The sequence below is a fragment of the Rhea americana genome, unplaced genomic scaffold (genome assembly GCF_003343005.1).
Source record: "Rhea americana isolate MKP2758 unplaced genomic scaffold, rheAme1 scaffold_59, whole genome shotgun sequence".
Taxonomy (NCBI): Eukaryota; Metazoa; Chordata; class Aves; order Rheiformes; family Rheidae; genus Rhea; species Rhea americana.
The window spans coordinates 3,233,457-3,258,978 of NW_028186745.1; the positions used below are offsets into that span (position 1 = coordinate 3,233,457).

Consider the following 25,522-nt stretch of genomic DNA (forward strand, 5'->3'; position numbering starts at 1 on the left):
GTGATAATCCATAAACTTACCTTGTTTAATTTATTGCATAATTAATTTCATTCTTATTCTTAATGATGTTTCCATGTGTTGCATTCTTTTGTAAAATAGCTTATTTTTTTGGATGACTTATTCTTACACTGGATTATATTAGGTATAATATACCTAATAAAGTATAGAAAAAAATTGTAAGAAAAATATTGTAAGACCAAAACAAATAATACTTTGGATATAAATATTTACCAGAAAATTGTTGTGCATAATTTTATTTACACAAATATTGATAGAACAGCGTAACTGTTTTCCCTTCAGGGATAGGCCCGTAGTCTAAATAATATTACAAACCTTTTTCTTGACACTGAAAAGGGTTGAAAAACTACTGAACTCTAAAGAAGAACAAGGTGAGCAGTAAAACTGGGAATCTATTTGAGCTTCAGCCCGCCCTGGTAGAACATACTATTATTAGATCAGCAGATGTCATTTAGAGTCAAATTTTACCTTGTATGGACTCACCCTGCTGATTTCRGTGGGAGCTCAACATGCACATCTGCAGGCTCAATTTGACTTTTTAAATATTGGTAATCTCTGATCTTGATTTCTGATAGCCTGCTGACAGAACTGACTAATACACGTATAAAGACTTGTCGGTCTTTCTGTGTCTCTGAAGCTCAGAACTGAGGTCAGACCAGAAAGACAATTTTTAAGAGATTGCTCTTTATCAGTTTGTCTGAAATAAGAATGGGACTTGAGCTTTTAGAAGTAGCATTAGACACTGATGTTTAAGTAACCCAGGTGGCATAGCTGTTGCGTGCCGAACTGTAGCTCTAGTCTGATGATCCGGTATTAGCGTTCATGAACACTACATTAAATCAAGGATACTCTTGAACTGTTGTGATTCCATTCAAAAGTTTTCTTTGTGTATTGTCCTGGAAATGTCAATATTCACCTGAGAAGAAGAGTATTAACATTTTAGTCACATTTTCCTTTTTATCATAGGGCTGTTTTATTCAGTGTTTCCTAAGTGAGTGTGGCTTAGGAAGGTGGGTGGCTAAAGGGATTAAAAATATCTTCAAGGACTGATTGTAACAGAAATTCTGTGTCGTATTGATCTGCTGTATGATCTGCTATTGAAACATTTTTAAGTAAAACAAAAGGACACACTAGAGATGAATATAAAACCAGAGACTAGGTGAGGCACAAGAGAAGAGAGAAGAGAGAGAAGGAAAGCAAGAAAAGGGTTTTTAATGCTGTCTGGTTTCTGTGAAGAGGCAAAGAGGCAATTTTATTTCCTTAAAAAGAAATCTGCTGGTATTATTTTTTTAATTAAATCTTTTTTCTTTTTTTTTTTTTTTTAGCAGCACTGACTCTCTTACTCTTATCACTATTAAGCACTCAGGGAATGTGTTCAGGTGTTGTACCTATGAAGTATGCAGATTTTATAATGATAATTTTGCTACCGCATAGGCAAGTCAATGAGAGAAATCAAATCAAWTTATCAAGCTCACATGCTGGTACTCAGTGATTATTTAGGGCCTGCTTGAAGTAGGGAATACAATGAACATTAGATTGCTTGGAATTGTTTATCGATGACACATTGTACTGTACTTTTCTAATGTTAATGTTTATATATTTGAAGCCTAATGGAGTTTTATTTCTTTTTTTTTTTTTTTTTGCTGGTTAACCCATAAGAGAGCCTTATAACTGCTGTTTAGCACTTCCATAGTGATTCTTGCATTCAAAATAGTATGAGTTAATCTTCTCAGTTTCTTTCTGAAACTACAATAAAAATAGTATTATCCCCAATTTAYAAATAGAGCGACTGAATCAGTGAGACTAACTTGTCCAGACAGCAGTGCTGTTCAGATTATTTTTATTCTCTTTAGCTCTTACCTACAGATTGTTTTATTTTAGTTGAGTTAGATTTTCCGGAGGATTAAGAATGACCGTTCTCATTGGTTTCAGCTCCTCGTTTCCCAGAGCCGCAGCCTGCTGTCCCTCTCGACGCGGCAGGGCAGGCACTTGGGGGGCTCCGGCCGCAGTGCCCCGGGGTGGGCCTGGGCCAGCACTGCTGGGAAACCCTAGACTCATTTCATTTTTTTGATTTTGTCTCATTTTTAGTATTTTATTTCTTTTAGTATTCTTTCTTTCTGAATGAGCTTAAAAAAATGAGTTGTTCTAGCTTAAGCTCTACTAATATCTGCATTTACAACAGAATACCCTCTTTCGATATTATAGAAGGTGTTCTTATTAGAAAGAAGAAGGCAAGAAAGTTCCACCTGAAGACTTGGGGTTTTACCCCCCTTCCTCCAGTTTCATATGGGGGTGGTGAAAAGATGGAGGCTGAAGATGCAATAGTAATTTAGGAGTTGCAACATACAGCTTTCAGTGAAACACTTGAAGTCTGACCTGAATTCTTCAGCAGGGTAGAGACTGATGGGTTGTAATAACTCCTTCTGGTCTTAAGCTCTAAATTCTGTCTGCCCTGTTGAAAATGTAATTATCAGCTTTATGATGCTAAACATTGTGAAATRTTTATGTGGTAAAATGAAAGTAGTGTTGGCACATTCCAGGTAAACCATGTCCATGTTGTAGAGAGGAGAAAACAAACAATTTCTGGTTGAATATGCTTTTCATTATGAAAGGTATGAAGATGTTTTAAGGCTTCTTGTCAGAATTGTTTTAATGTTAGCTGTGTGTCAGAATATGATCTAAGCTAGCTTTTTTGTRGTCATACAGGGAATCCTTACTTTTCCTTTGGACTTTGGGATATGGTGTCTGCCTGCTGAGGGCAGGAAGCTTCAGGTGTTTTGTAATATCAGGATAGAGCTATTGCAATCTTTCTGTTTTAAATTGCTTTCTTTTTCTGTCTGTGTAGTGCTACATGTTTGCAGGATGCCTGCAGACTACCATGCTGCCTTACAACACAGTAGGGATTTACTCTGTAATAACTATTTTCTCAGKGTGATGAGAACTCCTGTGAGTCTCCATTACCTGAAAGCACTTTTGGTAAGGAATTCASATGGTTTATCCTTTTATGTTTCTATATACTGTATATGTACATTGTTTACCAGTTAATTATTAAAGACAGATAATTTGTTCTTGAAGGTTTAAMATAGGCTTGACTGAAACTCAGGGACCTGAGCTTGTACCTTTGCAGGCGCTGTTAGCTTTAGAGATGCTGAATGCAACCATGCTATAGGAAACTTTTCATTTGTAAAGACTCCTCTCTATTTTCTGTGCACTCCCTGTAGTGTGTGTTAGACTTTCAGAGTACACTTTCAAAAGCCTCGGGTTACCTCCAGTTCTTGGGCACTTCATCTCTTCGTTGCCAGATTGGCTTCTTGGTCACAAAGTAACTGAGGTGGGACTTTGATTACCTGGAAAAATCAGTCCAGAGCTGTTTGCAAGCACTTTAATAGTGATAGGCTGTGCGATTTCATGGTTGTACTTGTCATAACAGAATGAATTACAGGCTGAATTTGATAAGTTCTTTTTTCCCCTCCATAGATGAGAGCAAACTTTTCAGAATAATGGCATGGCAGTAGCATAGGCTGTCTCTATTTAAGGAAACAGAGACTGCAAAACTRCATAGCAGTTGTTGATAAAGAAAAAAAAATCAAGAATTCATAACAATCCCAATAATTTGAAACACATATCACTTTGTTACTATCTCCCCTGTCAGTGTGCATCTGTATATTAAATTAGACATCTTAATCATTAAATCCTGTCTTCTTTTAAATATAGCATTGCTCCAAATGATAGCTTTTCTCTTTGAAAGATGACAAAAGATGAAAATTAATACATGACATTCTTTTTTTATTTGTACTATTCAGATTTTATTATTCTTACTTTTAAGGAAATACTGAGGTAATTTTCCAAAACTTAGGAAGAAAACTTTGGAGGCACTTCATGTGTTTTCTTTCAGATTCAGAAGTATAGAATTCAGAATGGTATAAGAAATACTAAAGGACATTTAGTTTTCTTTCTCCCCTGATATCTTCTATTGTTCGCTGTCGTTATCCCAGAAGTGGATTTATATTCTACTCTGGTGCTTTTCTCCTTGGTCATTTCTGAGTTTATAACAATATATGGGATGGAAAATCAAATCAGCTGAAATCCATTTTGTTTCAACAGTGCCTGTCCCCAGGAGCACTAGAATCAAATAAAAATACAGTGCGAGTTTAAAAGGAAGCTAAGTGCAGCATATTGAACGAGCAGCTGACAAACCCAGGTCTCACTGAATCTGGAATCAGTATACATTAAACCTATCAGACAAGATGTAGACCCCATTTTAATGAAAAAAATGGAGGCTGTTAAGTTGTCATGGATAGAATGTGATGGTTTGTTCTCCCTCGTCCTCTTTTAAATATAAAACAGAGAGCCGATGTGTTCTGGCCCGTGCTTGTTTCCCTGTTTGGACAGGAAGGCTCTGCAGTGCTGGGAACCTGCTGTGGCCCGGAGACAGGAAAGCCTCAGCTTACTGTGCAAATGGAGCCTGCTCCAATTTAGTGGTGACTGGATAAAAAACCCCAGGATACCCCGTGTTCATCAGGCACAGGAGAGCTTATTGCCCCRAATCATCTCTTACTTTCACTAGGGCACCAGATGTCCATTTCTRTCTCTTTCATGGGGTATTGGAAACTAAGATTAATACAAAACTGTGTAATGGAGACTCTTCTGTACAAGGGAATTGCTTAAGAAATAAGAAATAGCCAGGCTGGCGTGRGGCCACTTTCCTCTGTGATGCCACTCACAGACCAGGGAAAACAGTCTGTCTTCTGAAGGCACAGCTGACTGTTTCTTGAAATCCTTTTCATGTTAATAACCATCAGAAGCAGTCAATGGCAGAACATATAAGACGGTAGATTCTTCATGTTGGTAAAAGCAACCCTAGCTCTTGTTTATGGGTTCTGGATCTAATGCTTAATTTATAATTTCCTCTTTTAGAATTCATTAAAGTAAGTAAGTACTATGTTCAAATTAAATGACGTGTTATGATAATTGAGCAAATCTTCTTAAATTATAACCGCTCTACAAAATTGTCAATACAATAAAGCCATATTACCCACCCACAAAAATAAGAGATTGGTGACAGAACTGTTTGCTAATTACTGATTAGTCTTTTCTGCTTTCGTTAGCATTCAGTTGTGATTTTTTTTTTCATTTTTACTGCATATTTTTCAGGAAAATGTTTTTAGATTTTTACAAAAGTGAAAACATGATTCCCAGGTGTGCATGACTTTCCAATGATTTTTACAAATAATGATGTTACAAAAAATTATGTAGAATCTCTTACATATGTGATCACTAATAAAGGCAAGAGTTTTATGTTCTAGTCTTTAGTTTTCACAGATGCCCAAACCTATCCTCCTGAAAAGTTTATTAGTAAGTGCAAATATCTATTTTTAAGTGTGGCAGCTATAACATTTAGCTGAACTCTATGTTAGTGTTTTAATGCCATTATATAAAGCTTAGATACGAACTGCCTAAATATGAAATACCATTGCTGGAAAACTACAGATGGCACATCATCGTTTTCAAATTATGATTATTATTTTGGATTTTTTCTTTTTTTTTTCTTTCTCCTTCTTTAAAAGGATAATAATTAAGAAATATTTCAAATTCCCCAGGTTCAGCATTCTATAAATGGACATCAGTGAATGGGGATGCTAAAGTCCTGGCTCTCCTGAAGTCCTGCGTATAGTATCTCTATGAGAAATCAGCTTTGGGATCAACTGTGATTTCCCATGTAGTCTTGAAAGCAAACTTGTGTAGTGTTCAAAGTAAAGTTTTAATAACTGCAATAATTGTCACTTGATAAAGTCTGAGAAGAAAAGATAGAGATTAAACCAAATTCCTTTTAACATCTTTGACTGGCATCTGTGCATGTTCTATCCATAGCCAAAAGGGAAAAAAAAAAAAGATGGAGATTCATTTCTAGAAGCTGATGTTGAAAATTTAAAACATTCGGTGCATTAGTAAAATGAACTCTCTTTCCTTCAACTTCCAACTGTACACCTGCTGAGGTTCATGGCCTCTCCTTACACATCCGTGGGAAATGTTAATGAGACTTAATCCTTGTTAATGGGTTCAGAATCAGGACAAGAGAGTGGAAAATGAATGTTATGCGATAGTTGAATCATAATTGTTTACACGTGATCTAACAGAGGTTTTCCTAAATTTCTAAACGTAACTCATAGTGTTGCTCAGAAGAGGGACAAAAATAGCACAAAGCATAAATCTAATCCCAAGCTATTTTTCATTGCAAAGATATCCTCAGATGAGAAGGAGACAATAAGAAGAGTAATAAATGTATCTGAAAATCGTAAATGAAAAGCTCAATTACTTGTCTTACCTTCATGATCAAACAATTATGTAGCAATTGCAAATAAATAATTATTGTATGGTATCTGTTTAATATATTTTTTTCAGACAAATGCAGCTAAAGTCAATCTCAGTACTGCTGAGATGTACATGAGAGTATGCAACTGAGTATGTGCACACTCTTACGACTGTTTTATTGATGTAGTGAGTGTTAAGCATTTCTTGCTCTCGGCTGCATAACTGCTGTCTGTTCTGACAAGGCATTGAAGTTCTCTGTTCCGGACTGCATTTAGGCACATATGGCTGATTTGTGGATCAGTAGGAATGAAGGTAGTTGTTCCCCTGCCAATTTGCAGTAGCAAAAAATAAATAAAAACCAGCCTGTATTTTACTTCATTTTTTTCTCTGTGTATGAGGAACAAGCACTCTTCTGAGATTACAATTCCTCTTCAAGGTGYATTTTCCTAGTGGTAGATTGGGATTTAGTCACACAATTCCATTAACTGCAGTGGACCAGAAGTTACAGGCACTTGATTATTTAATTTGGATTGGATTTCTGAATTCTGTGTTTGAGTAACAACTCAAACTATCAAGCTATTGCACATGTGGCTGAGGGAGAGAGGGGTTAAGAAAATGAAAATTTGAAGTGTATAGTCAGTGAATTTTCAGTTGCAAATTTTGTGATGGAAACTCCTGGAAGCTAGCAAAGTATATAATATCTCTATTTTTATTGAAATAAGCTCATTTACTATTTATTTACAGATTTCAAGGAACTGATTTATGGATCCTAAACAAAAGCATGGCCTTGACAAATACCATCTCTCTAGGTGACTCTGTATTCAGTGCTATTTTATATACTTGGGACCACTAAAAAAAAGAAAAAAAAAGAATATGGTATGTGAAATATGAGAGGAAGACCATTTGAAAAAAATCATGCTTAAACTTGTTCAAACAAACCATGAAATTTTCATTAATAGGGTTGGTATTGTGAAAACGGATGGGAGCTAAGTGGTTGTGATTTGCTAGCTTTCAATAGGATACTCAAAATGCAAGCAAACTTAATAGAAAGTATGCAGAAAATGATCTGCAAATAACTTATTTTGAGTTAGTTTGCATTGTTCTGATATAAAAATGGTGAAAGATAACATTTTTTCCTARAATATGGAAGAAACCAATCTACTGGCTTTTAAAACATTCTAACAGAGTCTTTAAACTCTTTGGGAGACTGATAAGCATGGAAAATGGATTCAATGGAATCTATCATGTGAGACTAAAAATACCCAAGAAATTCTAGAATACTAAAAAATAACATGGGGGAATGAGAACATTTGGTTTTAAGTGGAAATAAAATATGCATATCAGAAAATAAGTGGAAATAAATAAGTATTAGGACACTGAAATGTCCAAGTTAAAAACTATCCAGGAAAGACAGAGTAGCTTTGTGTCAATGCAGGCTTAATGCTGTGTTTAAGAAAAATAAAGAATCAAATCACATAAATGAATTACCTGTATCAGCATCTAACCTAAAATTCTTTTGAAGTTCCAACCCTAAATAGAATATGCATTAGGAACCACCAACATGCTGATTGCTAAGGAAGACATTGCAAGAACATAAATTACAATAAATATCATTCTAGGCCATGCTTTTCAGAATACATTTTTAGACACCAAAATTTACTACTTCGTACAATAACTTCTCAGGGAAGCTGCAAATATGATGGGAAACATTTGGCTTGGAGCAGTGCAAGTTCAAAATATTGCTATTTTAATAGGGATCATAGCGTATTAAAAATCAGCATCTCTAGAGGGACAAAAAAAGAATCTGCCAAAGTAATATTCATTTTTCAGAAAGGAAACTATACACAAATGAGGAAACCTGCTTAAAAGGAATGAAAGGGGTGAAATATTTGAAGAAAACATGGAGAGACTACACTGGAAACTAAAAACAAGTTCATAACCTTAAAAAGGGATTTTCGTAAGACTCAGTAGGGTGGGTGGCTAAAAGGAAATATAATGAAAGCTATTTTATGTAAGAATCTGTAGGACAAATTGACAAAATTTAGAGTTACAAATCATCAGAACCAAGTCATTATTCCGTCAAGTGTTCTAATGAAATTGAAGAATGAAACAACAAAAACAACAATAACTCTTAACAGTATTTTCTTGCTTAAATCTATTTTTTTAATGAGGAATGGAAGGTGACAAATGTAGTTTCCATTTTTAAAAAGGCACCAAGGCAAAACTCTGGACCTGCAGACCACGAAATCTGGGGAAGAATATACTGGAAAAGATATAGCAATGGCTTTTGTATAAGATAGTATGCTTTACATCTCCTAGTGTGCCTTGAAGGGAAATTGTGAGCACATGGATAAGGGATATAAGCCATTTGGATTTCCAAAAGGTTTTCAAGAAGATATTTAATCAAAGAGACTAGGTTCCTGTGGGATAAGAGAAAAGGCCTTCCTGTGGGTAAATAACCAATCATCTGGTTAGTTATTTCCTGCAAAAGATGGAAAATAATGGGCAGGATAAATGCTCTGTTTTCCCAGTGAGGGAGACTGTTTCTGTTCCAGGTCTACTCTGTTTTGGCATATACATCAGTGAGCTGGAAAGGAGAATGAATAATGCAATGACACATCTTGATGATATAGTGCAGCTAACAGAGGCACTGAACAGATGCAGCAGTTTGCACAGCAGTTAGTGCAGAAGGTGCGCAGGAAGGTGCAAGAAGGCATCTTTGTTTCCAGTCTTAGTAGTGCCCATTTCAACAAACATGGTCATGACATGCCACAAAGCGCATTTGCCTGTAGCTGTTGGAGTTGCTGCATCAACTGTGTCAGAAGCTTCAACCCAGGCAGACCTCTGACAGCAGATGTAGCTCTCCAGGTCTCAGGCTGCAGGGAGTGCTTGGGGCCTCTCCAGAAGGCCTGGACTGATAGTCACTCTCCTGCAGAAGGTGTGCTGTTGTTAATGAGTTTTGTCATCAGGTTACGGGAGGAAGTCAGCAGACTGCGAAGCATCTGTGAAAATGAGCAGGAGATAGGGTGTTCTTGGAGACAGTACTGCTCCAGGAGTCCCAGTCCCCTGCAGCAGGGGAGTTGCTGGAGGGCTCTATGCTGAGTGAAACAGTGCATCACAACACTGTAGAAGAAGGCTGGAAACTGGTCACTTCTCATGGGAGGAGAAAGGCACCTACTCCTCCTGAAGACTTTCACTTGCATTTGAAGATCCGGTTTAGTGCCCTCCAGGCTTAGGAGGAGCTGGGGCATGGCTTCAAGGGGAGCAAGTGGGCCAACAGACCCTGTGTCTTGCGTGAACACTTGAACACTCAGAAGAAGCAATGATTGTTGTGAGTGACTCCATGCTGCAGGGGATGGAGGCACTTACCTGCTGACCTGACCTCTTGGCTAGAGAGTCTTGCTGCCTGCCAGGGGCTCATATATGAGATGTCATCGAAAGACTGCCAGGGCTTGTCTACGCGTTGGGCTACTACCCTCTACTGCTCTTTCACCTGGGTGCTAATGATACCAAGGGTAAATTGGAAAGGATCAAGCAGGATTTCAGAGCTCTAGGGGTATTGGTCAAGGGTCTGGGAGCCTAGGTGATCTTCTCCTCAATCCTGCCAATGAAGGGGAAGGATAGGAGATGGATTTTCCAAGTTAACAACTGGCTGTGCCATTGGTGTTAGCAAGAGGGTTTTGGTTTCTATGATCATGGGACCCTGTCTGAAGATCAGCAACTAATAGGGAGAGATGGGATCCACCTTAGCAAGCGAGGCACGTGCATCTTTGCCAACAGGTTGGCCAGCCTCGTGAAGAGGGCTTTAAACTAGGAAGGATGGGGAAAGGGGGGAGTTATAGAGACCATATGGTCAGCAAAACACAACTCAAGTCAGGATGCCTACAGTGGGTGCGTGCAGGCAAGGAAGTGTGTATGGGATGTGACCATGGGAGATCTCCTTACACCCCCCCCCCAGCCCGTGTAAAACCTGTGTGCTCAAGAACCCCTCTGAAATGCCTGTACACCAATGCAAACAGCATGGGGAATAAACAGGAGCAACAGGAGATTTGTATGTGGTTGCAGGGCCATGATCTCATTGCAATTACGGAGGTGTGGTGGGATAGCTCACATGACTGGAATGTCATCATGGACAGCTATGTGCTTTTTAGGAAAGACAGGCCAGGAAGGCGAGGTGGTAGAGTTGCTCTTTATGTGRGAGAGCAACTGGAATGTATTGAGCTCTGCCKTGGGGTAGATGAAGAGTGGGTGAAGAGCTTATGGGTAAGGATCAAAAGGCAGGCTAACATGGGTGACACTGTTATGGATGTTTACTGCAGGCCACCTAATCAGGAAGAGGAAGTTGATGAGGCCTTCTACAAACRGCTGGAAGTAGCCTCATGATCACAGGCCCTGGTTCTCAYGGGGGACTTTAACCACCCTGACATCTGCTGGAAAAACAACACAACTAGGCACAAACAGTCCAGGAGGCTCCTGCAGAGCATCAGTGATTGGTAACTTTTTGACACAAGTGGTGGAGGAGACCTTGCTGAATCTTGTCCTAACCAACAAAGAAAGACTGGTTGGAGATGTGAAGGTTGGGGGCAGCCTTGGCTGYAGTGACCATGAAATGGTGGAGTTCAGGATCCTATGTGGAGAAAGCAAGCCAATAAGTAGGATCACAGCCCTGGACCTCAGGAGAGCAAACTTTGGCCTCTTTGGGGATCTACTTCGAGGCATYCTGTGGGTTAGTGTCCTAGAAGGAAGGGGAGTCCAAGAGAGCTGGTTAATATTCAAGCATCACCACCTCCAAAATCAAGAGTGGYGCATCCCAAGGAGAAAGAAGTCCAGCAAAGGGGGCAGGAGACCTGCATAGATGAGCAAGGAGTTCCTGACAAAGCTCAAACAGAAGAAGAAAATACATAGAATGTGGAAGAAGGGACAGGCCACTTGGGAGGAATATGAGAATGTGGTCAGAGTGYGCAAGGATGCAACAAGGAAGGCTAAGGCCCAGCTGGAATTAAATCTGGCAAGKGATGTCAAGGATAACAAGAAGGCCTTCTTCTTGTTGGTAAAAAGAGGAAGTTTAGGGAACATGTGGGCCACTGCTAAATGAGGTGGGGCCCTGGTGACAAAGGATACAGAGAAGGCAGAGTTACCGAATGCCTTCTTTGCTTCAGTCTTTACTGCTAAGGGCAGCCCTCAGGAATCTCAGAGCCTGGAGACCACAGAGCAAAGTCTGGAGAAAGGAAGACTTTCCTTTGGTCAAGGATGATAGGATTAGAGATCTTCCGGGCAAGCTTGACATCCACAAATCCATGGTCTCTGATGGAATGCACCCACAAATACTAAGGGAGCTGGTAGATATCATTGCTAGGCCACTCTCCATCATCTTCGAAAAGTCATGGAGAACTGGAGAGGTGCCCGAGAACTGGAAGAAAGCCAGTGTCACTCCAGTCTTCAAGAAGGGCAAGAAGGAGAASCCAGGCAACTATAGGCCAGTCAGCCTCACCTCCATCCCTGCAAAGGTGATRGAACAGCTCTTTCTGGATGTCATCTCCAGACATATGGAGGAGAAGAAGGTGATCAGGAGTAGCCAGCATGGATTCACCAAGGGGAAATCCTRCTTAACCAATCTGATAGCTTTCTCTGATGGAATGACTGGCTGGGTAGATGAGGGGAGAGCAGTGGAYGTTGTGTCCCTTGACTTGAGCAAGGCTTTTGACACYGTCTCCCATRACAKCCTCCTAGAGAAGCTCAGGAAGTGTGGGTTAGAYGAGTGGAGAGTGAGGTGGATTGAGAACTGGCTGAAAGGCAGAGCTCAGAGRGTYGTCATYAGTGGCATGGAGTCCARTTGGAGGCCTGCGACTAGTGGGGATCTTATCAATGTCTATAAGAGAGGGTGTCAAGGGGATGGGGCCAAACTCTTTTCAGTTGTCCCATGTAACAGGACAAGAGGGAATGGGCAGAAATTGAAGCACAGGAAGTTCCACCTGAATATGWGGRGGAATTTCTTCCCTGTGAGAGTGACAGAGCACTGKMMCAGGTTGCCCAGAGAGGTTRTGGAGTCTCCTTCTCTGGAGATACTCAAAGCCCACCTGAACRCAACCTTGTCTAATATGCTCTAGGTGATGCTACTTGAGCGGGGGGAGGGGAGGGTTGGACTAGATGATTTCCAGMGGTCCCCTACCAGCCATACCCATTTTGTGAGTCTGTGTGATTCTGTGATACAAATCTATTCAGAGTTCTTAAGATGAGGATAGGTTGCAAATAGACCTCACAGTTCTGGCTGGCTGTAAAGTAATAGCAGATGAAAYGCAATGTTGATAAATGTAAAACAGTGCATGTGGAAAAATACAGTCCCAGCTTTAAGTGCACAGTGATGAGCTTTCATTTAGCCCTTTTAATCATTCCTGTAGCTCTCGACAAAAGAGATCATGAAATTATAATAGATAGTTCTATGAAAACATCAATACTCAACAGTGTTCAGAAAACTGTATCAAATGTTAAGAAATACTGGAAAAGGAATAGAGAACAAAGCAGCAAATATTATTTCATGGTATAAGACCCCGGTGTACCCACATCTTGTATATTTTATGGAGTGTTTTTGTCCCTCAATGTAAAAAAAATATAGTAGATTAGATGCAAGGCATGGAAAGCTACTATACRAGGACAGAATAAATTAAATAGGACTCGGATTTATCTTGCTTAACTTCACATCTGCCAGGAAGGTGTCTACATGTGAGCTACTTGTCTAGGCTCCCAAAGCTCACAAGGCTCAGGAAAAATCTGTTCAGTTTGCTTGCTGGAGTTTACAATGTAATTCATATCATCCTATTGTAAAAACTTCCTTTTTATTTAATTTCTTGTCTTGATTAGCTTYCTATTGACTATAAATGGAACATAGGGTGACTTGCTCAAATGTAAATGCCTACCTCATAGATATCCAAATTGAGTCAWATGTATCCCAGCCTGGGAATCTTCAGGCTGGAAAAAGTGGAAGAGATGATGGAGTTTTGTAAAACCGCACATTGCACAGAGAAGGTCAACAACGAATGGCTGATTACCATCTTTCAGGAACTAAGAATCAGAGATCTTCTAGGGAAGGTCTCAAGTGATAAGTTCAAACAAAACWAAAAAGAAGTGGTTCTTCAGCCTCAATACTGAATTCACCATAGGATGTTGTGAATGTTAAAAGTCTACATTAAKTCAAAAAGCTAGTGGGCAATTTCATGGAAGAAGAATGCGTCAAGACCTAATTGACATAAAAGTACAACTTCTGAGTCSAGAACTTCCAAGCCGCAAACTAGCATAGCAAGGAGCACGAGAGCTTGTCCTTCCCTGAGCTTTACATTCTTCCCTAGGCCAACTGCATTGGCTCCTGTCAGAGGAGGAATGAGGCGAGAGGGACTTTCGGTCTATTGTGTTTGAGATTTTCAGTATTTGGCTGGTTAGGGTTTGTGTGGTATATGTCTTTTAGAGTTCTTGCTAWTTTTCCAAGGAGTTTTAAAACACTTTTCTGACAGGACTGTACGGATCATTTAAAATCCAATCTACCACCTACAGTATCACATACTATTGAAATTCTTTCTTGCATAAGGACAGTCGTAATGAAAATAATCTGGGGCTGTTTCTCCTATTGCTGTTCACACTGAGAAGTCATTTAAATCCTGAGCATTTTAATTGGTTTAAATAGGTCTTCTTGTGGCAGTGGAACACCACTCACCATGTATATTTGTTTTTAGATTAGAAACACTACAGTTCACATTTTTATTATATAAAACTGTGATGTGTAGAGTATTTTTATTTAGAAGGAAAAATAATGGAGATATGAGTCAGTCATGAAATATAAAAACTGATTATTAAAATACAAGTATTACTGCAAAACATTTCAATCACACTGATGAAAATCACAATCTAGTAGAAATTCTTAATTTCTTCTTCTACAGATGGGTATTAGGTAAGATATGGAAATTATTACTATTTCTTAAAATTGTTTGAACACTTGTTGAAAGAAAAAAGGAGTTTACATTGACTTTCTCTTGCTCTAAAACTACCTTGGGAATGATTTATGTTGAATGGTGGACACGTTGTCCCTGATGAATTGTGTTACTTAACTTAGCCTTTGAGTGGCTGACCTTTTTTAATAGTACAATATCATCTGCCAGATCTTAATATGGATACATTTTTCTTGAGTTTTTATTTGTAAGATTACTGGCATTAATTACATAGCACTGTATTGACCAGCAATCTTCTGTTGCTACTCTGTTGTGTTTTAGTTCAAGTAACTAATAAAAGTGCTAGTAAAAGCACAGGCTTAGTAATAATAGAATACAGAGGATCAAATTCAAATATGGTGAAAATGATGGTGTATTTTATATATCGCAAAATTAGCRTAGTGCTGCAAATGTCAATATTTTTGGAGCAGAAAAAGCAATTAATAAGAAAGTCAATTGCAAAATGAGGGGAAGGAAAGAGACACGTTTTATTTTATACTTTCATAAATATTGCTATGGTTTGATTTCTTTGCTTGTTACTTCCTTCTGTGTCTTAGCCTTCCCACTCTGTGAAATAACTTATGGTCATGAAAACATGTTGACTAATCATGAAGATTCTTGTGTTTCCCCTTAATTTAGATATAATGGTTATGTGATTTACATAATCATTTGTGTCAGTCTTCATGTAAGACCAATACTTCCAAGTCAACATTYCAGTCAAATAATTGCCCTGAAATCAGTCAGGTATTTAATTACATGCTTAAAAACAAGTGGTTTATAAGTTTAGGTCTGTATGCTTTGCCTAAGCAACAAAGTTTTCAATTAAAATCTGATTCTATTACTATACAAATTAATAACAAATTAACTTGCTTTAATGCAGAATCTACATTAAAGGGGGTTGTAGTACAGGAACTGATCTTTGCAGCAGATGATCTCCATTTATTCTAACAGTGATTTATATATAAATACAGTATGGTCATACTGACTAAGAGATGTTCTTGGATCTTAGAAACTAAATAACAGTGGAGGTACCTGTTTGACCATCCCCAGTATAAGTCACGGTGTCATGGCCAAGAACTGTGGCCACTTAAATGGACAGACAGTAAAATAGCTATTTGCAAGTTGCATGTTCAAACAATAATTTTTATATTTCAGTCACTGAGACCTTCATCTTCCAGGAACAAGCATCTGTTCTTAAAACATGTTGTTGTTCTAAGCTGCAGTATTGACTTAAAWGATCAAGTTAAGCATATATATAACTCTGTGGTATAAAACCAAACATGCTAGGTCTTTTCCTTTCTTTTCATCATAGGCCTTACTCTCTTCACAGAACTGTAAATCAGTATTCAAGTAATATCAGTTGTGTTTCAGTGGTATAAAACTGGTGAAATGGAGAAGAGAACTGTGTTGTGAATTTTATCTATGCCATTGCTCTCATATYGTGGCATGTGCATAATTCTCTACATTTACCTTTACAAAATGCACATCACTTCTGGTCTGTGTATTTTACAGATTTATCATTATAGCCATTTTGCTGCATATGAATTCCATTTGAAGTCAGTCCAACTCCTTATGTTGTGGGGTTTTATTTAGCGTAGGGGAGGCTAAATCTGACTTTTAGTGAAGCTTGAGGGGTAATTTTTCCATGATGTTTGCCTTTAACCCAATTCATGACATTGTAATATCTATCAATGTCTTAATGCTACTTACAGTGTCAAGATTCTTATGATTCACTCAGATACTGATTTTTTTTTAGAATGTTGTTTCCATCACATTTAGGCAAAATTGTTAGTAGGCAATCATTTCAGGTTTTTTTGATCATCCAAAATGAGATGCAGACCACATATGGTCTGTATTAAAAATGCTGAGAGAAAGGAGTTGGAAAGCCAGACTAATATTGCAAGTGAATTATCCTGCCTTTGTGTGCAGAAATCACATTACCTAATGTGCTCCAGAAAATGACAGAATTTTTCCTTTATAAATGGCTCATTGGTACATTTTGACACAATATATCAAGTTAAAGATTTATAAATGTCTCCTTAGAGAAGATAGATATGGAACAGTGGAAGATCTGCATAGAGAGTCCTCTCTCCATTAGAGTTATGCTATGCTGTTTCTGGGGTCTGTGCTGCAGGGCCCTGGGGTTGTTTTTATATGCATCATGTAAAAATCACGAAACATGATCATCAGGTTGTTTCTGTTAAAATGCTTGAAACTAGCAGTTTTGGGTTTTCACATACATTATTGAAATTATTGAACTGGRCTGCTGTTACACATGATTTTAAAGGTTACCTTACACGGTGCATTCTTTCGTTTTTCTGAAATACGGAGGCATGTAGGCCAGTTTGGGATTCATAGCAAGGAGGGTTTATATCTTCTTATTTTTATTTCCCTTTCTAACCATTTTTTGTAATACACAAGGTACATGAGGTAAGAGCATGACCTCAGTGAGATCTATCTGTTTTACCATTGATTCGCTTCATTTATTCGCTGTACTAGGAATCTGTGGTCTGCCTCTGTTTTCATATATTAAATAGCATTTATCACCTCATCCACCCTTAGGAACACAGACTACGTAAACAATGAGAGAAGAAAGAAACATCCCTTTCAGTACGCTTTCCAGGGGATGTTCTGGTTAGAGAGTTGATTTAGTTTGCCAAAAACTGCTACGAAGGCTCTAATTTGTATCATTGCCTTCTGAAATGCCAGACTTAAATGCCACTGAGACTTAAAGCCCATACTAAGTTATATAAAAAAGACTGTCGCCTGTATCATGATCAGCTCAGTCCCTCCTTTCAGCTGGACCTGCGATACTTCTGCTGTACAAATCAGCTGGAAGCYGAGTCAGTCGTTTCTGAAGTTGTTGCTTATGTTTGTTTATGTTTAATTCACACAGGTTTATCGAGCAGAAATTGTGCCCCTTAAAGAGAAGGTGCATCACGTCAATGAACTCGCTCACCGGTTCACCCCCTCTGATATTCAGCTCTCCCAGTATAACCTCAGCTGTGTGGAAGACCTGAACACAAGGTGGAAGGTGCTACAGGTAGACTTCCCATGACCATTTTCTTTATGCTCCATTTAAGTAAACATTTTTTTCTGTCTATGTGGTTGTTTCCTCCCCATGGAAGAGCATTAAGGCTGTATTAAAGGAATTAAATAAGAAGCAGATAGTAYGAAAAACACTTTTAGAAATGGTGTTCTTATGAGAAAACAAAAGGTAAAACTGACTCTATTTTCACATACTCTGAATATTTTGTCAAGAACTGGAATTCAGTTAACCCAGTTTGTCATGCAGTGAAAGCTCATACACATTTAAAACACTTAATAGTTTATTTACCTTTTAATAACAATATCTTATATTTAGCAATTCCTGTTACCAAACATATCATATGATGCTTTTTTTGGGCTGACTTATCCATGTTTTACYGAGATTTTAGGGTGTGCATGGAGGATCAATTTAAGATGAAGTTACTTTTGCTGCTTTTTTCCTTTTATTTTTTTTTAAACAATTTGCAGGGGCAGTAGTTTTAAACATTTTCTTCCACAGCCTGACTACTGATGCTTTGCAGTGGAACCTTTAAAGCTGCACCTGTACAATCAAATACAAAATCACAAGGCATTATATGCATTCAGTTGGCAGGATTTGTTACTGCTATTAAAGCTGTCATGAGAGGGATTAGTATTAAGATACATTATAAAATCAAAATCAACATAAAATATAAGTTAAAAATAAATATTGAAGAGTTTGTAAATTTGCTTTTTTAGTTTACTTACAGATSACTTATAGGTTTTAGATTGCTCTGTGTTATCTTATCATAGAATCATAGAATCGGTAAGGTTGGAAGGGACCTCCAGAGATCTTCTAGTCCAACCCCCCTGCTCAGCAGGGTCACCTAGAACATGTTAGACAGGGTTGCATCCAGGCGGGCCTTGAAGATCTCCAGAGAAGGAGACTCCACAACCTCCCTGGGCAACCTGGCCCAGTGCTCTGTCACTCTCACAGGGAAGAAATTCCCCCTCACGGTCAGGCAGAACTTCCTGTGCTTCAATTTCTGCCCATTGCCTCTTGTCCTGTCACATGGGGCAACTGAAAAGAGTTTGTCCCCATCCCCTTGACACCCTCCCTTCAGGTACTTGTACACATTGATAAGATCCCCCCGCAGTCTTCTCTTCCCCAGGCTGAAGAGGCCCAGCTCTCACAGCCGTTCATCATAGGGCAGGTGCTCCAGCACTCTCATCATCTTCATAGCCCTACGCTGGACTCTCCCCAGGAGCTCCATGTCTCTCTTGTCCTGGGGAGCCAAACTGGACACAGTACTCAAGATGAGGCCTCCCCAGGGCTGAGTAGAGGGGCAGGATCACCTCCCTCGACCTGCTGGCAACACTCTTCCTAATGCAGCCCATGATTCCATTGGCCTTCTTGGCCACAAGGGCACATTGGTGGCTTATGGTCAATTTGTCATCCATCAGCACTCCCAGGTCTTTCTCTGCAGAGCTGCTCTCCAGAAGGTCAGCCCCTAGCTTGTACTGGTACCTAGGGTGCAGGACTCTTCCCTTGCCCTTGTTGAACCTCAGGAGGTTCCTCTCCACCCAGCTCTCCAGCCTGTCCAGGTCTCTCTGAATGGGAGCACAGCCCTCTGGTGTATCAGCCACTCCTCCCAGCTTGGTATTATCAGCAAACTTGCTGAGGAGGCACTCCGTCCCCTCATCCAGGTCATTGATGAAGAAGTTGAACAGGATGGGACCCAGTACTGAGCCCTCCTGGACGCCACTAGCCACAGGACTCCATGCCACTGATGACGACCCTCTGAGCTCTGCCTTTCAGCCAGTTCTCAATCCACCTCACTCTCCACTCATCTAACCCACACTTCCTGAGCTTAACTAGGAAGATGTTATGGGAGACAGTGTCAAAAGCCTTGCTCAAGTCAAGGGACACAACATCCACTGCTCTCCCCTCATCTACCCAGCCAGTCATTCCATCAGAGAAGGCTATCAGGTTGGTCAAGAAGGATTTCCCCTTGGTGAATCCACGCTGACTACTCCTGATCACCTTCTTCTCCTCCATATKTCTGGAGATGACATCCAGAAGGAGTTGTTCCATCACCTTTGCAGGGATGGAGGTGAGGCTGACCGGTCTGTAGTTGCCCGGGTCCTCCTTCTTGCCCTTCTTGAAGACTGGAGTGACATTGGCTTTCTTSCAGTCCTCAGGCACCTCTTCAGTTCTCCAGGACCTTTCAAAGATGATGGAGAGTGGCTTGGCTATAACATCTACCAGCTCCCTCAGTACTCGTGGGTGCATCCCATCTGGGCCCATGGATTTGTGGATGTCTAGCCTTCCCAGAAGGTCCCTAATCGTATCCTCCTCAACCAAAGGAAAGTCTTCCCTTCTACAGACGTTCTCCCTTATGTCCAGGCTCCGGGATTCCTGAGGGCTGSCCTTAGCAGTGAAGACTGAAGCAAAGGAGGCATTCAGTAATTCTGCCTTCTCTGTATCCCTTGTCACCAGGGCCCCCGCCCCATTCAGTAGTGGGCCCACATTTTCCCTTGTCCTGCTCTTGCTGCTGATGTATTTGAAGAAGCCCTTCCTGTTGTCCTTGACATCCCTTGCCAGACTCAATTCCAKCTGGGCCTTAGCCTTCCTYGACGCATCTCTACATACTCTGGCTGCATTCCTGTAATTCTCCCAAGTAGCCTGTCCCCTCTTCCACATTCTGTGGAGTTTCTTCTTCTGTCTGAATTTGGCCAGGAKCTCCTTGCTCACCCATGCAGGTCTCCTGCCCCTTTTGCTGCACTTCTTACTCATAGGGATGCACTGCTCTTGAGCTTGGAGGAAGTGATGCTTGAATACTAGCCAGCTCCCCTGGACCCCCCTTCCTTCTAGGGCCTTAACCCATGGGATTCCTCCAATTAGGTCTCTGAAGAGCCCAGAGTCTGCTCTCCTGAAGTCCACGGTTGCAATCTTGCCTGTTGCCTTACTTCTTTCCTGCAGGATCCTGAACTCCACCATCTCATGGTCACTGCAGCCAAGGCTGCCCCAACCTTCACATCTCTAACCAGTCCCTCTCTATTGCTAATGACAAGGTCCAGCAGGACACCCTTCCTCRTAGGCTCCTCCAACATTTGTGACAAGAAGTTATATCATCAGTGCAATGCAGGAGCCTCCTGGACTGCTTGTGCCCTGCTGTGTAGTCCCTCCAGCAGATGTCAGGGTGGCTGAAGTCCCCCATGAGAACCAGGGCCTGGGARCATGAGGCTACCTCCAGCTGTCTATAGAAGGCCTCATCAACTTTCTCTTCCTGGTCAGGTGGCCTCTAGTAGACACCCACAACAGTGTCCCCCATGTTGGCCTGCCCTTTGATCTTTACCCATAAGCTCTCACCTGCCTTCTCCTCCTCCTCCCCTAGGCAGAGCTCGATGCATTCCAGTTGCTCTCTCACCTAAAGAGCAACTCCACCACCTCGCTTTCCTGGCCTGTCTTTCCTAAAAAGCACAGAGCCATCCATGGCAGCATTCCAGTCATGTGAGCTATCCCACCATGTCTCTGTGACTGCGATGAGATCATGGCCCTGCCACTGCTCACAGATCTCCAGCTCCTCCTGTTTTTCCTCATGCTGTGCATTGATGTACATGCATTTTAAAGAGATGGTCATGCTTGTAGGTGTCCCAGGAAGGGTTGATTAAAGCCTTCCAAAGTGTATACTTTTTCCCAAAATGCACTGTCCGAACTTGGAATGTTAGGAAGTCTGAGCGGAGTGGAAGGTGAAAGCATGTGTGAACTGATGTGTTGTGATGTAGATGCCACAGCAGTAGAGTAGTCTTATTATAAAAGGAATTAAATGCACCTCTCCAAGCAGTGGAATTTACTCACTGTTTTATTTATTACTGCATCACTGCCCCACATTGYTAAGTCATGTCATTGTATTTACTTTAATAAAGATATTGCAAAAATGTGGAAGTTTGAGRTGGAAGTTAGTGCAGAGTTCTGCCTGCATTGTAAAATCCAAATATTAACAATAGTTATAAATGAGCCAATTCCCTGTTGTCATATATAGAGACGTAAGATCCTGATGCTGTCAGCTCTAGTAGTCAGCAAGAGGTTATTGCTTCTTTATTGCTTCTCGAAAAGAAATCTCACAGTTCTGGGACATCTCCAGTTTTTTGTCAGTTCATGCAAATATTAACGGAATAAACATTTTTTGCTATTTGTAATCAGCAGTTGGCTGTGACAGTGCTAATTTAAGTAAAAGATAATTAGTCCTAGATCGTTGGTGATAAGCCTCCATTTTCTCCCAGATACTCAAGATAAACTTTAGGTAAATTTATTAAAGCAGATCAGCAGATATGTGGAAGATAAAATGAGTAATCCCAAAATGATTTACTTCACATATGAGAAAAATCACACTTGTTTTATATTTTTTAAAACAACAGAACAGCAGGAACAGAATCAATTAATAAATTTGCTATGTTTTATTGAAAATTAGCCTATTAGTTAACAAAAGAGTTAACTAAGTTCCAGTGATTTGCTGAAATACACTTCACTACTTCATCAAGATATAAGGGAAAGAGGAAGATTTTCATAGCAAAGGCATTTAGGATATGAAAAAATCAACCACGTTTGAAAGAAAGCCAGAAATGAACWTTTTGTTGTAACTGTTCATGAAAGTACCAGATAGAGGACAAACTCGACATTGTAGACTACGTGGATTTTGTTTTAAAATAAATCCCTCTTGCTCTCCAATTTGTTATATCTCTCTTTCTCCATATCCTAAGGAGGGAAATTTTTCTCACTCGTGTTCCCTACAAAACAACATTACAAGAAAATTATAAGACATACGCTTTTGTGCTTTTTTTGCCAGAATTGTATTCATTCTTTGTTGTATGTGAGAGAGGTGCATAAGGCTTATCATGGCTGAATTGATAGTGAATCCTAATGTTATAAGAAAGTTTCAGGGCATTTTTTTAGAGGATGAAATRATATATCGGTTCTTGTTTTAGTAACACTGGAACTTTTGTAAGATCAGAAGTAGAAATGTATCATTTTAAACCAGATTTTACAGAGAGTTAATATTATATTCATTTTACAAGGAAAAGAACAAGACAGACCCTTTTCAGTCATTTACAGTTTGTAAAGTGGTTATACAGTAAGTTAATTAGTGAATAATATCACATGTTCTGCAGAATCTTCCTGGAACTTCACTTACATTTCTACATTAATGCATATTTGCCTTTTCGTGTGTCTTCAATTTTGATTAAGGTACACTGAAGTATTACTGGCAAAAATATATGGAAAGGAATGTAATTATGAATGAGTATCCACAAGACAGAATGTTAGATGTAGTGAAATATTTTTGTACTGGAAATTCTTGCAGACTTAATCAGTCCGATCTTGAGGTACTATATGAAGATATTTTTCATTAATTAAGCTCAGTCACTGAAAACTAAAAATACATCATCAGTGTGTGGAGTTTAAACAATGTGAAAATAATTAGCTTCATACCTTTAAAAGAGTACTTTTGAGGAAAAAAACAGTTTATTTTCCCATATTTCTTGGCCATAAAAGGAGATTTAATCCCTCTAAGGAACTATTAGTTATGGACTTCACAAGCAGCTCTCATGTTCAGATKCTGTGCGCTTCAAACAGTATGTGTAATGAGATCATCCTGAGGGAAAGCATGTTACTTACAGTCAAGGTTTGAGGATCTAGGGTGACCAGATTGGAGCGAATTATGTCCACTTCAATTTGATCAGACATCTGGTTGGTRTAATGCTGGTTAAAAGGTGAATCCTCTGGCATTTAAAAGAATTTCCAAGTATCCCATTGGGAACATAGCCTTCAGTGATCCAGAAAGATTATTTTTGTTGCAATCAAATTGTGTCCATTCTTATTTAGAAGAGTACTTRTAATAAGCTGAGAAATACAGAAAGAACACTCTGGACACTGCCTTATATCCACAAAATGAATCTTTAAAGAGATTTAAACAAACCCCAAGCCTAAACCCTCATATAATAGATCAGTGCTGATTTCAACCAATATTTCAATGCAAGTTATTCGCCATCCTACAGAATGCAGGATGTGACCTGAGGAGTATTGCCCAGCATGCCAGTGCATGAGATTTGTATTCCAGTGTCCTATTTTAGAAAGTTGTATTGAACTTCAGTCATCTGTGAGTGCGTGTCTCGTCCACGGTGGTGGGCCCAGCCTGTCTAGTTTGTGCAGTTGAGCAACCTGGAGGAAGCACATACAATGACGAGAGCTACAACGGGCAAAGGACTGCACAGATTAATATAAAGTAAGTGTAAGAAGGATTAGCCCTAATTTCAGTATTGTTCTTAACTTGTAGGTTCATCTTGCACCAATAGCAGTGACTCTCATCTGGGTAGGAAGGCTGTGGTGCAAGAGTGTCTTGTTAAAGGATCCAGTCATAGCTATTATTCTGTTCGCTCCAAGAGCTCTCTCTACTTGCTTCATCAGCTGCTGAAGAGAGAGCAGGCTTTTACTGCTACTGCAGGCAGTTACAGTTAGCTAAAGTTATATCATAGTCTTATTTATATTCCATTGAGGATTGGTTCTTTACTGCGCTGTGTAATATATGCSATTGTAATAAGTAGTACTGCAATGAATTATTTAAGAAAACAGCATCTTCCAGGTACTTCACAAATATTAGCTGATTCTTCCAGCCCCTGGTGAGACATACAAATGAATCTTACTCTCTCGATATGGAGAGGAACTAACATTGAGACTATAAGGGTTAGAAGGGAAATCCCTTCTGCACTGAAATCAAGGTGCAATTGTGACTGTGTCAAAGTGTTGCTGGCCTCCCTATGCCCCACCAGATATTAACTGAAGGTGTTGTCAAGTACTTATTCAGATGCAGTGAGTCTTTGAAGAACYGAGCCACTGGCATGCTGGGCAATACTCCTCAGGTCACATCCTGCATTCTGTAGGATGGCGAATAACTTGCATTGAAATATTGGTTGAAATCAGCACTGATCTATTATATGAGGGTTTAGGCTTGGGGTTTGTTTTTTCATTTTTCCTTCAAGTTCTGTCCTCCATGACTCCTCCAAGAAAAAAAAGAAAAGAAGCAAAATAACAACAAAAATACTCATGCAGAAGAAATGTTTTTTTCAGGTCTCTCATAGGTCAGCTGAAACAAGTTCACCAGATTCTAAGATCCTTTCTCTGTTTCTACATGGGTGGCATGGTAATGGTTTCAGGAAGTGTTTTCCAAAGTCTCAACCACATCATTAAGATCTGAGTGTGATTAAGGATATTCCCTTCCCAAAGCAGAAGGAAAACCTCTTCTAGTTTTTGGCTTTGAGTAGTCCAAATTTGTAGAAACTGGATACGAATCTCATACAGGAAAGCTCTATTCATATACTTACTTAAACAYACAGTCTACATTTTGTATGTCTTGTATTACAAGAAAAGTTGCTTATTCGACGTGAAAGAGTAAGTGTAAACAGAAGATATGTTAGAAGTTCATAGAAGAAGGCAATACAACTCTGAACAAGAAAGGTGTTTCTTACTCTGTATGACATAGAAAATGTAACATATGTATGAATGAAACGGGCAATTAGCTTTTTGTATTTCAGCATTATTGACTTGAGATTGCCTTGGCAGCTTCTGTTTTCATTGTGTCATATTATTCATTTTAATAGTTAATATGTTCCCATTCTTTTGGGTTTCTTGGTTGTTTTTCTTTAATATATTTTGACTTATGTCATCTGACAGTAACTGACAAGAACAGGAGACAATTATTTTAAATATCTGGGGGCAACATTCTGGCCCATCTGTAATATACTAATTAAAGAATAACTAAAATCATAGTTCTTTTCAAGCCTGAATTTTAAAACTATGTTATTAGCTGCAGATTCCATCTTCCCAGCAGAGGGAGATTTTGATCCTTTTTGGAAGATGAGTTTCCCCGTTAGGCTCTTCAGTAAAAATGTTGTTTTGTATATTCCATGGGAACTGGAACTTCTGCCAAAGTCGCAGTTGTCATGGTTCTTTAATGGCCTCTTACTGATTTAACTGGTTATGCCACTTGGCCTCAGAAGTCATACACCCATGTATTTTTCTTCATTTGTGTCGTGTGTCTCAATTTTGCTGAATGGTGCTCTGCACAAATATGCATATAGGTTCACTTTACACTTAATTCATTCCTCAGAGATCTTAATTCATTCTTTAGGGACTGTTTGTAAAGTAGTAGAGG

The 25,522-nt window shown here is 39.4% G+C and overlaps 1 protein-coding gene across 9 annotated transcripts in view; it reads left to right on the forward strand.

Moving 5' to 3' along the window:
- Positions 1–25,522, forward strand: part of DMD (dystrophin) — a 1,137,868-nt gene that overhangs the window by 942,309 nt on the left and 170,037 nt on the right. For all 9 annotated transcript variants that reach the window (XM_085319436.1, XM_085319439.1, XM_085319437.1 and 6 more), the window contains one exon: positions 17,203–17,349. In XM_085319436.1, the coding sequence (XP_085175562.1) occupies positions 17,203–17,349 (147 nt within the window). The remainder of the gene's footprint in view (positions 1–17,202; positions 17,350–25,522) is intronic.